The 14,492-nt window shown below is 37.2% G+C and overlaps 1 protein-coding gene across 3 annotated transcripts in view; it reads left to right on the top strand.

The window, feature by feature from the left end:
* The window catches only part of LOC127455426 (nesprin-3-like), a 41,877-nt gene that overhangs the window by 20,044 nt on the left and 7,341 nt on the right, over positions 1-14,492 (top strand). For all 3 annotated transcript variants that reach the window (XM_051723328.1, XM_051723329.1, XM_051723326.1), the window contains 5 exons: positions 774-946; positions 1,566-2,163; positions 4,363-4,518; positions 8,202-8,375; positions 8,728-8,769. In XM_051723328.1, the coding sequence (XP_051579288.1) occupies positions 774-946; positions 1,566-2,163; positions 4,363-4,518; positions 8,202-8,375; positions 8,728-8,769 (1,143 nt within the window). The remainder of the gene's footprint in view (positions 1-773; positions 947-1,565; positions 2,164-4,362; positions 4,519-8,201; positions 8,376-8,727; positions 8,770-14,492) is intronic.

Here is a 14,492-nt window from a genome sequence, read left to right as displayed (position 1 = left end):
GTATCACAGAATACTCGTGCTAAAATAATAAAGTAAGCCATATAAAACAAAACTCTGTGAACAGACAGATAGATAGTTTACTTATATAATTTTGTTTTTTAGAATGAGTTCAATGATACCAGCAAGTTCCATCCATCCATAGATCCATCCATCCGACCACCCATTTGCCATGCCAATGATAATTTAAAGTAATTAAAATATAATTAAAATAATGAACAGCAACAAGAAGAAACATTTGAACACCGGATTGAGATTTATATCAATAAATGGTGTCAGCTCAACTTTACACTCGCAATAAAAGATCGTGTATGTATTAATATTTCAGTTTAATATTTAAGAGAGGAGAGATACCCAGAGGAACGACGCTGAGCCATATGAAGAAGAAGCTGTCTGTCATGTAATTATACCAATCAGGTCAGTGTAAACTCGTCAACGAAAACCTCATTTGGTTGGTTACAAGAAGCAGGTAGACCCGCCTTCCCCCTTGCGCATGCAAAACTCTTTTCAGTGAGAAATTTGTGCCAAAAGTGTAAGCGCCGAAAAAAAAGGAAGTCAGAAGAATACACACCAATTTACTTTGTGTTAATATGCAATTACAGATTCACAACACATGAATTACACTTATGAATAACAAAGAGTTGAAAACATCATGTTTTTGCTTTTTTGATTTCACCTAATCTCTCCTCTCTCAGACAGTGTCTGCATATTTGCATTATTTAGCAAATGATGAAGGTCTTGTACACACTGATCTCTGTATTACTGTTGTCCTCTAGAGGGCGCTAGGAGAGTTTCCACAGAAGGAACTACAGCTTCATCAGACTGAAGCTCAGGGTCAGACTGTGCTGGCCAGGACCTCTGAGGAGGGCAAAGTTCACATCCTGCAAGACCTTAAACGCCTCCGAGAATCCTGGATGTCCCTCCACACGCTTAGTCTCAATCTGTACAGGTTTGAGGAAATAAAACTATAGAGGGTGTTCATGTTATTAATTGGAGAAAAACCTATGACTCAAGGAACATAATAAGATCAATTGTAATGCCATTTTGCCAAACCTGTTGAACTAACCTAATAGGAATTCCTCTTAAATATTTCACATTCTGTACAACCAGTTCACCTGGTAATGCTGATTGCAATTTTTGTTGATTGCTAAAGGAGCTACAGTGCTACAGTGGCCCCAAAAATATTTAGACATTTAAGCTACACTTAAAAATGTCTGAATTCCATTTCATTTGATGCATTGAACCAGCTGGCCCAATGTTATTTTTAGTGGATGTATGAAGTAATTTCCCCTCAAGTAACCACAGGTGTAGTTCATCATATTACCTGTAGACATGTTTCACTAAATATGACAACCTGAAAGTGACCAAATTCTTTTTAAACAATATATGTGAAATACTTTGCTTAAAGTATCATCTAATGAGATTAATTTTTTTTTCAGTGTCCAGATATTGGCCACTGCGTGTTTACCCTATTATTACCAGAAGATGACATAGATTCAAGAATGTTTCCTAGTGAACTATGAACTTGTTTTTAATACTCTTTAATATTCACCATATGTTCATATTAGTCTTTTGAATAGACATGCTGTCACCGGGGAGCAAGATTCCCTGACACACACAACTGACTTCCTGGACAGATGGGCAGACGGGCATCATGAGGGATCAGGACCTGCAAGAGCATCAGGCTTTGAAGGGGTTGGTGGTCTCGCCACAGGTGTTGAGATAACAGGACAGTATCGCCATCAGAAGCTTGATGGACAGTTCCACCAAGGATCAGAATCAACAGGTTATCCAGAGTTGGAGAGGAACATGGAAGCAACTCGGGATCAGATTCAAGTAGTGTTCCCTGAAAAAATCCCAAGACCAGGTGGTCCAGAGGTCTGGAGAAGGGAGAGGGGTTACCATGACAGCTCCATGTATGATGAGGTGGATGCAGTCACTTCTGGAGGTAACTTTCTCAGGAAGAATGAGACCAGGAGTGGTGGAAGGACTGGGGAATGGGTTGAAGAACACATGGGTGGTTCTGGGATCGATGATTTGGACATGCAAGGCAAATATGGCTTTTTAAGTGGAGCTCACACTGCTGATGCACAGAAAAGGATGCAGCCATCTGCAATCAAACCAAAAGAGACCACGTTGGCTTACGACTCAGCTGGTGACACTCAGGTTAGGACCAATAAAATATGTTCTTTTTATTGTGACAACCGGCATTAGGATTGGGAACAGAGAACCGGTTCTTCTTCAGAACTGGTTCCATTTTTAAGAAAAATACTGCACCATTTGATTTTCATGACTTTCAGTTCTGTTAACGATTCTTTTTTTTTTTTTTATCTATCCCCTATTCTCCCAATTTGGAATGCCCAATTCCCACTACTTAGTAGGTCCTCATGGTGGCACAGTTACTTACCTCAATCCGGGTGGTGGAGGACAAGTCTCAGTTGCCTCCGCTTCTGAGACTGTCAATCCGCACATCTTATCACGTGGCTCGTTGTGCATGACACCGCGGAGACTCGCAGCATGTGGAGGCTCATGCTACTCTCCGCGATCCACGCACAACTTACCACGCACCTCATTGAGGGTAGTCCGATTCCCAAACTAATGACTCTTATGAGCAAAACATATCATGATACTTGTCAAACAAATGTTTTTTATAAGCCTTTTTACTGAATCAAAAACTAACTGAACCGCAAGTCATTCTTTTCACCATGTCCAACTTGTGAGCATCAAATCAGAGTAATTACTAACTGCTTGTTTATATGACAAAGTGTAGAAAATACACATGAGTTTTGTTGTAATTAGTGGTATTTTGTAAACTAATGAATAAAATATATTTATTAAAAACTCAACACACCTTTAGCAAGAATCTGTTTTAATATAATCTGAAACGAGGCCAATAAATCCAATGAGAATTGCATTTCTTATTTCCAGATATTACTTCCTCCAAAGTGCTAAAAGGAGTGTTACTGGAATCGTTTAGGAACCGTAATCATTAACATGAACTCCTATAATAATTGTTGAACTCCTTACGATTTCCATCACTAGTCTGCATTAGGGTTGGGCGATAAACTGATTATTCCCAATATACTGTACTTGCATTGATTTTGCTGGCAGTTTAAATACAAATAATATTTTTATGGAATAATCTACAATCACGTTCATTTAAACCACACAATGAGTACTTAAAGACATTACATTTTCTGTAAAGCTGCTTTGAAACGATGTGTGATGTGAAAAGCGATATACAAATAAAAATTGACTGGCAATAAAAAATACAACAACATGGTGTATATTGCGATGATTTTTAATATGCTTTTTATTTGGCCATTACTGTAAGTTTCCTAAAAAGATTGTTTTTAGACAAATTTTCCATAACCCTCTTTGTTTCGCTATTTTTGCGAGGGAGATAGTATCTCTGAGTCAACTTTAAGTAGCAAAATGGCCTTATAATTGGATTTTCGTGAATCGATTTAAACCTCTGCCATTAATTTGTTTGCGTCATCATACAAATGCAAGACATTTTTCGTGTGTAAAAATGTTTTAGTTAGACATTTATTGGTAAATATTGCTGTTAATACTATGTATTGTTATAGTCGTGCATATAAATTAAAATAATTCAATAACATCCTTTTTTGTGCTCATTTTGTGAAAAACAATATTTATTTTTAACAATATTCTTACTGTATTTTATATCTCATTTTTACTGTATTTGACTTAATAATAATTTAATTGTATTTGGCTACAATGGCTGTTAGGTCAGAATAAAAAAAAAACACTGTAGATACTTTCCACATATGTGGCACAGTATACTCATTAAGTTATGTCTGATATAGTAGTGTAAGGGACCCTTTGAGCTGATAGCCACAGACTTTTTACACCCTCCCCTTTAACCCATCAGGGCCTGGTGCTTTATTAACTTTAATACGGGCTAAACACGCAGCTACCTCCTGCTCTAACAGCAGGGGTGCTGGACCTGTCAGAATTTTCTTAAGGGCCTCTTCACTTTTCCATTTAGCGTCTATTAAATCAAATCTACTGTAAAAAATAATTACATTCATTAACAAACCTTACACAGTTATCAGTTTGTACATTTTGTCTTACCCTCTCTCTCTCCCCATCATTACATGCAGTCCGTCCCAGACCTGTTTGACATTTCCTGAATATAATTTCTGCTCAACTCTATTTTTAAAATGAATTTTAAACCATTTCAGAGCAAATACATTAATTCTGCATATTGTCACAAGATATCAAGATATCATTTTAAGCTATATCGCCCAGCTCGAGTTCCCCTTGAGCAAATGAAGCAATACCTCACATGTGTAGACTCATACACAGACAGATGAATGTCTCTTTTCATTTATTTTATAGATGGGCTCTCAGAGGACCCTGCATCATGCCACGGGGGCCCTGTGGAGAGAATTTGAAGCGTGGCTTCACAAAGAAAATGACAAACTCACGGGAATTCTGAACAACCAAAGGGCCCTGAGCGCCAAAGAACTGAGGATAAGACAGAATACACTCAAGGTTGGTGGTGTTTGTTATATTTTATGCTTCCTTTTTTTCTGCTTTTGATTCAACTTGAGTTAAAAATACAGTCTTGCGAGATAGCTTTGATATCTTATTTAATAGAGCACGGTATGTTGTTTTACATGTTGTTGGTCATAGTATGCGACCTAATGTTCACTATATAAAGTTACATATCAGTGACATTCTAGTATAAAGTCTGCTCTATATACGTTTAAATATATGTGATTTTACCTGTAGTTCTGTGTTTATTTACCAGGGGAAAGCTTTAAAAGTTAAACATGCTCAGGTTTTACTTCAGGCTCTGAAAAATTCAAGCTTCACTTCAAGCTACCAGGCAGCTGTCATATCAGATGGAAGTTTAGCTGACAGCCAACTGTCATATACCTTGTTTTTGTTCACAGTTGTAGCTCAGATTTAGAATAATTCTTGAAACGCTTTTCACAGACGGGCTTCATGTTATGTTTTTTACCACTGAACGACTTCAAATGTCTGTTCTAGAGTGGGCTTTTTTGACAAAGAAGACATATTCACGTTATTTTAACTTCTTTCTAATACTTTACAGCTGACAACATGCCCAAATAATTTGGTTAGACCTGCCTGTTTGCAAATAGAACCTGCCACTTATCCAGTAATTTTGGATTTAAAATAATTAGATTATGAAAAAGGCTCTCATGCCATGTTGTTCCAAACCTGTATGACTTACTTTCTTCCACTGAACACAAATTAAGCTGTCTTGCAGAATGTCCAGAGTCCTCTTTGCCATAGAATTTACAATATAAAATAAGTGATGCCTGCAGGGTTTGTCAAGCTTTGTATTCTTATAGCATATAAATATATTAAAGCAATATAACACAAGCAAGAGTGCTGTTTCAGCCCAATATCAGTACGGCTATGATTTGGCAGCAGGTAATTACAGCCATGCTGATTTAGTGCCATACAGCATGATTATGAGGGTGATGTTGCTTATATACAACAGTTCAAGGAACAAGTAAATAAAACAATGAGAAAAAAACTAAGGACTGTCACAAAAAAACAAAAGCACAAATTTTTGCATGGAACTACTTTCTTACGGCACGAATCAGAATCTGCCGTTGCTAGTTCAAAAGATGCGCCCAATCCTCCGTTACTAATTCGAAAACATCACTTTAGAAATAGTAACAACAGCTTGGGCTGATTCTGTCAAGTTACTGAAGAAACAAGGATGTGTGTGTGTGTACTCCGGTAGGCAAGCACCTTGAGTATGTGTGATTACTTGGTCTGTTGTGTCTCTCAGCTGTGATAAGCCTTAATGCTGAAGCTGTTAGCTTAACTGTATTTCCCAGCTGTAGTAGTAGTAATCCAAGCGATCATGGAGTGAGAGGCAATTGCTGATGACTTCAAAGAAACCGCTCGCTGACTGGTAGCACTGATTCAAATGAACGTCAGCTCAACTTGCTCATAAGTTAACATACAGAAATGGTCTTTTGTTGCCACATGCTGGTTAAAATCTTTAATGTTACAGGGATAAATTCCACACCTGGAGCTCTTTACACATCTTTGCTGCTCTTACACTTTAGTTTAGAATGCCACAAACACAAGTGGAATGATATAAACAGTAAAGTGTCTGAGTACTGCTGTTCTGAGACAGCAGCACTCACGGAACGTCTCTCGTCCAATCAGATTCTAGGACCGGAACTAACTGTTGAATGTAAGAATATAGCACAGAAGTCATATGGACCACTTTTAGAGTGCTTTTCAATAATTTTTTAATCTTGTCATCTAGAGGTCGACCAATAGTGGATTTTACCGATACCGATAACTAAGTTGGGCAGTACCTACCGATAACCGATTAATCAACCGATAGTTTTTAAAATTGATACTGAATGAAAAAATAACACTCAAATAAAATAGTACTGACTGAACCATGAAAATGTATTGTACTTTTTAAAATGAAATAAATATATAAATATTAATATATATGAACTAATATTCGAATTTTAAAGTCAACTGATTTTTAAATTGACGTTTCCTTAGTCCACAAGAGGCGTGCAATAAATACATAAACCATTCAGCACCATTATATTATTGCATAGAACATTCCTATCCTTGCTGTTAAGAGTATTTCATTTTCATTTAATGTGCATAAAATAAATAAATAAAAAGTTTGAGTCTGTCCATATTTTCAAATGTTAAGTCAAAAGTAAAATGAGGGGGGGAAACACTTCAATAGACAGTTCACATGGTGTTACACTTGCACTGATTACTACTCCAGACTCAAGCTTCATAACAACAGCGAAATACCACATTGTTTGTTTTTATTCAGAACAGTTGTATGTAGAGTAGCAATATTCCCAGATAGCAGTGGTATTCGGCTGAACTCGGTGGTGAAGCGGCTCAGACTATGAGCCCAGGCCAGGGGCTGTTCAAACAGACGGAACACAACAGACTGGAACCGAACGCGAGGATCTCGAGACACACATTTCCAAGTTGAACATCTTTCCTGACAAAGCGTTTAAAAAAACTCACTGCTTAATCTGAGAAACGCTTATAAGCAAGCAAGACGCAACAGCCAAAGACCTCCACCAACTGTAAGGGGCTGTTCACACTGAACGTTTTTGCAACCATCCATTTGTTTTTCTTTGTAAACGCGTGCTAGATGAACGTCTTTGTTTCCCTTTGTTTTTGTTTATTCAGCGTCTCATGCAGGAGCGCTGTTTTTTTGATGATGTGTCTAATTAAAAAGAACTTTAAAAACATATTGAGACACCTGCATTAGGTTAAACTGTATTTGTTGCACTGTGTCTAGCCTTTTTTAGCACAAGAATGTGATTGATCTGAAATCATCGTATTATAGTGAGGATAAAATTTTTTTATTGAAATCAGATGTGTTTCTGATTTGTTTATACGTTTCTCTCAGCTGCATGAAGATATTAATCTGCTTTCTCACATCACTAGCTTTAAATATGCAACTTAGCTGGCTAACGAATGCATAAATGTGACCAGCTGGATATAAACTAATGCAAATATATGGTAATGGATGGAAACAATTGTGACATTTAAACATTTGGGTAGCATTCGTGTATTATTCACATTGTTCTAACCGCTTGAGGTTAGCTTTAATATTACCGTCCACTTAGCCTTGTCGGCAAACATACTGCTGTTCTCTACTAATGCAGAATCTAGTCTACAAATTAATCACTTTAAATGATATGACAAAGTGTACTGTAGTGTACTGTATACATACCTTTTAGGTGCTGATGTTTTAAATCCACATCTGAAGTGTTCCGCTCCATGCAGAGTGCAGTCTCATGTGCCAAAACACCACAATGCATCAGAGAAGTGATTTTATTTTGCCTCTAGAGGCCGCTCTCATACTGTATAACGACAGTGGCCCCTTCCCAGCCGCTCCAGCACCGGACGCAACAGGGAAAACTATCAGTGTGGATTTTTGTCGATAACTGACAGTTCCAGAAATCTGTTATCGTGCCGATTAATCGGCAAAACCGGTATATCGGTCGACCTCTATTGTCAACCCGAGTAACCATTCACTTTCATTGTATGGAAAAGAATAGCTTAAACATTCTGCTAAACATTTCCTTTTGTGTTCCATGGAAGAAAAATAATCTTTCTGTTATCAGTCCAGACTTTTAACCACCCCACCACCCCCTGCCAGTCTGACTGTGTTTATGATTTGTGTGTAGGTTTTACGTGCCAATGTTGCCTGGGGTCAGACACAATTCCAGAAGTTGATGGCTGCTCGGCAGAATAATCCAGCAGAACAGGATGTGGAACTAGAGGAGTTGCGATATCGCTGGATGTTGTACAAGTCCAAACTGAAAGAGGCTGGAGACCTCAGAGGTCTTGTGAAACTCAAGGTACAAAAAGAAAAGTTTTATTCTACTAACTGTAAAGTTTTCATAATGTATTACTGAACTTCCTCTCAGGAATCAATTAAGTATATACTGTATATCTATTTTTTTTTCTTGATCTTTTTTTCTATGATGCATTAAGTATTATTATTATTTTAAACCTGAAGCCACGATTGAATAATGCAGAGCAAAATTGCCTAATGATGAATTCTAGGAATGAGTCATGGATCATGTTAAATTATTTTTCTGTTATCAAGTAAAATTCTTGGTGTATTTACATGTACCCACCACAAGGGAGTAGCAGTGTGTTTTCTAGTCAGATTCAACTAAATGATCAAAATGTTTCTTTTTATTTCAGGGTGTCACTGCACAAGGGGAGGAGCATGTACGAGCTGGAAAGGTACTTTTTAATCTCTGAACATACAGTAGGCCTTGGTGCTGATAATGGGTTTTGCAAAGTTGTAAGAATATTGTCACAATTCAAAGAGGTTTCAAAAAATAGTTCTGATCTCCCAGTGAAATAGGGTGTATGTTTTGAGCCCTTTGTCAAAAGAAAATAATCCCTTTGTAGATTTAGAATAAAAACTTTATAGAATTCAATCTTTAATTTTCAGGACACAACTAGAAATGTTACTGAGTCATTTCTTAATTTATGTCAACATATCAAAATATCAAAGTGAGAGTTATGAAAATGAAACGTTATAAAGACGCATGTACCTATTCAATGATGTAATCTCCATACGAGTTGTCAATAGCAGGCTTCAGTGAACAGCATCCAATAGAACATTCAGTCCAACAGTGTGCACATTTACAGAAATTTTGATATATTCTCTTACTTTATTAAGAATGATTATTTATGTCAATTTTCCACTAAATTATGCGATATGATCCGCTGATATGCTGTAATTCTTTCATAAATTGATTTCCAAACCTCCACGAAGCTAGAAGGCGCACATGTTCATTTCTCTGTCCAAATATGGTCAAGATAAATAGGAAGTTATGACATCATGCATACCTCAGTGCCCACATGACTTCCCCATCCCATACTGTAGTAGGATAAATTACGTATCAAGCATAAAACGAATCAGTTGACTGCTGAAACTTATTGTAAATAAATAGATGATTACAAAAATATATGGTTTGTCTATTATTTCCATGCAGTCTCTGGTATTTGTATATGATTATTGACAGTTCTGTAGCTGTAATTGCAGAAGAGCAGTACACCTGCTATCATCTTCACCTGCCAATAATCTGCTTTCTGCCTCATTATATGATTGGAATCCACATGAGATCATTAAAACACACTGCTATTACAACTCATTTATGATTGGAAGTTAAATATATGCACAATATAATGTTTATTTTATAATGTTTACTATTCTATATTTAGGTGATAATGCTAACGGCTAATTATATTTGCAGCCAGAATCACAAGACATGGTCTTGGAAAATTATTCATATAACTAAGAGTTTTAAAGTTATCATCCTCAAATTTTAAATAGAACATTATCAGACTTGTAGCTTCGCTACATTATGTTTCTATGCATCAACAAGGTCAGTGTCATATATTATTTCATATAAGTATTTATGGATCTGATCACTTTACAATAAATGTGAGCTTTTCTAACAATTATTATTTTTATTTTTTTCATGAATTGTATTGATTTTTACTTTTTAACAACACACTTCCAAGTGTCTCCTTTCAAAAGAGGCCAAATTTATGCCTGTAATACAAAGTGGAGATGAACTACAGCCAATGTATTTTGAGAATGTCCTTTTAGGCTTGTGCTCAAAACAAGGGGGCGCACGTTAACAGGTTAAGAAAGAAAGGCAATTGGTCCGCTGTATATCTCTGGGGAGCATGTTAATCTGTGTGAGTAATTTCTCAATTTTCTTTGGATTCACACCTTGTCTTAACACCCCTCTTCCCACTCTGCCAGTCTCTGGCCATCTGTTCATGAGAGGTCACGTCTGCATGAGAAAAACTGAGAAGAGACCCAGGTGCCCTGCTGCTTGTAGACAGTATAAATAGCTGTGCTGAGTTTGTCTTTATTATTTACATAAGCAGATATCAGCAGAGGGGAAATATACATTTTGTTTTACACATGTAGCATTACCATCCAATTATCAAGACCACTTACATAGACACTATGGTTCAACCAGTTTTACAAAACCTCTCTGAATGAACTCTTTTTAAAATGGGAAATCCTTTATTAATTTTGAGGCAAGCCGTATTAAGTCTTTTTAAAATTCTGAATGTTCCATTCCCATTCCCTAAAGTGTCAGAAATAAACTTTGATTCAGGAAATTTTTTTACCTTTATGAGAGCATATTTTTTCTAACCATAAAAAAACTGTCAAGCTTTTATGTCGAAAACTTTTTCACAAACACAAATTTACATCTAAATAATTAAAGTGAGAATTTATGACCTGTAACTCACTCAAATTAAATCAATATAAACAAAAAAGTTTTATGCCATAATATGTATAACTAGACCAAGAATAGAATATTAAGATATACACTCAGTGAGCACTTTTAGGAATACTATGGTCCTAATAAAGTGCCTGACTTGATCTTCTGCTGTTGGAGCCTATCTGCCTCAAGGTTCAACGTGTTGTGCATTCTGAGATGCTATTCTGCTCACTACAATTGCTCACAGAGTTATCTAAGTTACCGTGGCCTTTGTGTAAGTTTGAACCAGTCTGGCAAGTCTCCGTTGACCTCTCATCAACAAAGTTTTTCCATTCGCAGAACTGCTGCTCACTGGATGTTTTTTGTTTTTGACACCATTCTGAGTAAACTCAAGAGACTGTTGAGAGTAAAAATCCCAGGAGATCAGCAGTTACAGAAATACTCAAACCAGCCTGTCTGGCACCAACAATCATGCCACGGTCTAAATCACTGAGATCCAATTTTTTCCCCATTCTGATGGTTGATGTGAACATTAACTGAAGCTCCTGACCCGTATCTGAATGGTTTTATGCATTTCACTGCTGCCACATGATTGGCTGATTAGATAATCGCATGAATAAGTAGGTGTGCAGGTGTTATTCTAATAAAGTGATCAGTGAGTGTATATTGGAGTTACAAAATCATACCACATTTTCAATTTTGGAAGCATTTTTCTCACTTTTGGTAACAATTCTATCCCGAGTCCCTCTTAATATATGAACCAGATTCCCTGAGTGTTGTTCATGAGGTGTGGTGTATAGGTTAAAGACATGGACTGCTAACTTTAAGTTCGAAGCCCACCACGGGCAAGTCCATTGCGCAAAGAACTTAACCTCAAGTTTGCTTTACTTGTTTGGCCCTGTGATTAGTGTACTATAAGCACACTTTAAATCATCTACTAAATGACAACTTGTTTACTGGGCATTCCAGAATTATTTCTGTTGCTGTATTTTGCCATGTCAGTGTTTTAAAGGTGCTCATTAGTGCATCATAAACTCAAATAAGAATGAGGGTTGCTCACCTGGTCTGGAGCATCTGAGGTTGTCATGGAATCCATCACCACCTTCTGCTGTCTCAGTAACCTGTCATTATCATGCAGGGAAAATATAGACACTTTACACACTAACATTGTCTCAGATCTGTCTCTGTCACTGACCAAATCATCTTGACATGAAGATGAGACTTCAAAGGACTAAAGCTTTTAACAAGGCAATTTCTCTAAAACTCTATTCATAGGCTGTTAAATTATTACGGAATCTGTAATTATTTGTAGTGATCAAATATACTGTATGTAGGGTCAGATTGAAGATTAGAATTATCAAGCCAGAATGATATAATAGTCCCATAGAGTACTTTAGCCACACTTAAAAATGTTAAAAAGCTGGTTAGAAGTAATAACAAAAAATTACTGTGGGAAGAAGTTTTAGCATCAATTGTTTTCAAATGCTACTTGGTTTGATATATTATCAGTGATTAAAGGTGCACTCAACGATTCCTGAGAAACACTGCTGATATTCAAACTCAACTGCCAAAACAAACACACCCCTTCAGTGCTCCTTTGGAAGCTCCGCCCCCCAAATTCAGTAAGTTGCTGCTGCAAAGATAACTTGCAAAGAAGACGAGACGGATTTACGCACACCAGCTCCAGACACTCTCAACTATCCTGCTACTAAATCTAACATCACAACAACAGCGTATATGGGTTCTGTGAAACATAGCAAAATGTATGTTACCCACCTATCGAGAAGAAAAAGAGCAACTTCTGCATCCGTCTTCAAGCCTTTTACTTCTCGGAGGTCTATCCACTGCTGAAAAGCCTCGCCGATGTTGGCGTGGCTCCTAGCCCTCGACTTATTATTATCCTTCTTTTTTTTAGTTTATATTCGTCTGACCTTTTTCTCTTGGTCTGTTTCTCAGCCATTTGTCCTCCTTGGAGTTTAGAAAGTTCACATCAGCCAGATTTTCCATTGCTCTTCTAATGAATTACCCTCTCGCTCTGCCCCCACCCCCCATCCTATGCACACGCAAGAACCACCCCCTGTTGCTGATTGGCTGGAGTAGTGTTCGATGGATCGGTCCGATCAACTTTGTTTTTGTCCCATTTACAGAGCCAGGGCTGTGTACAAATACTAGATTTTTTTCAGCCCACTCACAGAACGGACAGCTAGCAGACTGTGAGGAGATATTTGCAGAATTTGACAAAAAGTGTATTGGATTAGAATTAATGAGTGCACCTTTAAAATTATTGGTTTTGACCAGAATTAATTGCATTTTATCAATGAAGACATAATTTTCCTGTACATTATTCGTGGGATGAGCACCACTATAATTACCTGTCATTGCAATTACATTATCCTGAATAGAGCTTGGCAGAAGAAAAGAGTTGAAAGAGGTTTTTGCTTTTCATCCACCTACTTATCCTCCTCCTCCTCCATTTCACTCACTTTTACACTCTCCTTTTCTCTCTCAACACCCATAGAAAGAGCTCCCATGTTTCTCAGTATCATTACAGAGGCGTTAAATAGAAAGGGTTGTACTAAGTTCAGCATCCCCTGCAACTATGCTCAGAGCGATGGCTGTGGGTGGACACTCACTCAGATTTTTCCACTGGAGCTTGAACACCTTCATGTTTTTCCATGCATTTTTTTTTCTTTCAGATGTACAGTATATTTGTCTGAATTTGTTTTTTCTGTACATGCATTGAGTCATTGGAACATGATGTGATATTTTTGCTAATGAATGAGGGATTGGTGAAGTGTTTAAGCATCAAGTCAAAAGCAGTATCTACATTTTTATTTTTATCTTTTTTTTTATCTCATGACTTTGAGGAATAATACACTCACTGAGCATTTTATTAGGAACACCTGTACACTTGCATATTCATGCGATTTATCTTGTCAGCCAATTGTTTGGCAGCAGAGCAAAGCATAAAATCATGCAGATACGGATCAGGAGCTTCAGTTAATGTTCACATTAATCATTACAATGGAGGAAAAAATTTGATCTCAGTGATTTCAACCGTGGTATGATTGTTGGTGCCAGACAGGCTGGTTTGAGTATTTCTGTAACTGCTGATCTCCTGGGATGTTCACGCACAACAGTCTCTAGAGTTTAGTCAGAATGGTGCAAAAAAAACAAAAAACATCCAGTGAGCAGCAGTTCTGCACACTGAAATGCCTTGTTGATGAGAGAAGCCAACGGAGAATGGTCAGACTGGTTCGAGCTGACAGAAAGGCTACGGTAAATCAGATAACAACTCTGTATTGTAGTGAGCAGAATAGCATCTCAGAATGCACAACACATCAAACTTTGAGGCAGATGGGCTACAACAGCAGAAGACCACATCAGGCACTTTATTAGAACCTAATAAATTCTAATTTTATTAGTGTTCCTAATAAAGTGCTCAGTGAGTGCTGGATTTTTACATTTTCGTAAGAAAATCTGGAGTGCAAACTCGCTGCCAGTTGCCAGGGTGTTATGCGGTTGCTAAGGTGTTCGGAGTGTTTTTTTAATGTGTTGCTAGGTGGATGCTTACTGACCCAATCAAATAAACCTGTCCCCAGTTCTCTAAAATGTTGTTCCTAGAAATGTCTTGAGTACCTCCTTCAGTATCTATGGGATTTTGTATTTATTTATTTTGCATCACTGTAAAAAATAAAATTGCATTTTATC

The sequence above is a fragment of the Myxocyprinus asiaticus genome, chromosome 17 (assembly GCF_019703515.2).
Source record: "Myxocyprinus asiaticus isolate MX2 ecotype Aquarium Trade chromosome 17, UBuf_Myxa_2, whole genome shotgun sequence".
In the NCBI taxonomy this organism is placed as follows: Eukaryota; Metazoa; Chordata; class Actinopteri; order Cypriniformes; family Catostomidae; genus Myxocyprinus; species Myxocyprinus asiaticus.
The sequence above is the reverse complement of the archived record's forward strand: the minus strand, read 5'-3'. Positions and strand labels throughout refer to the sequence as shown.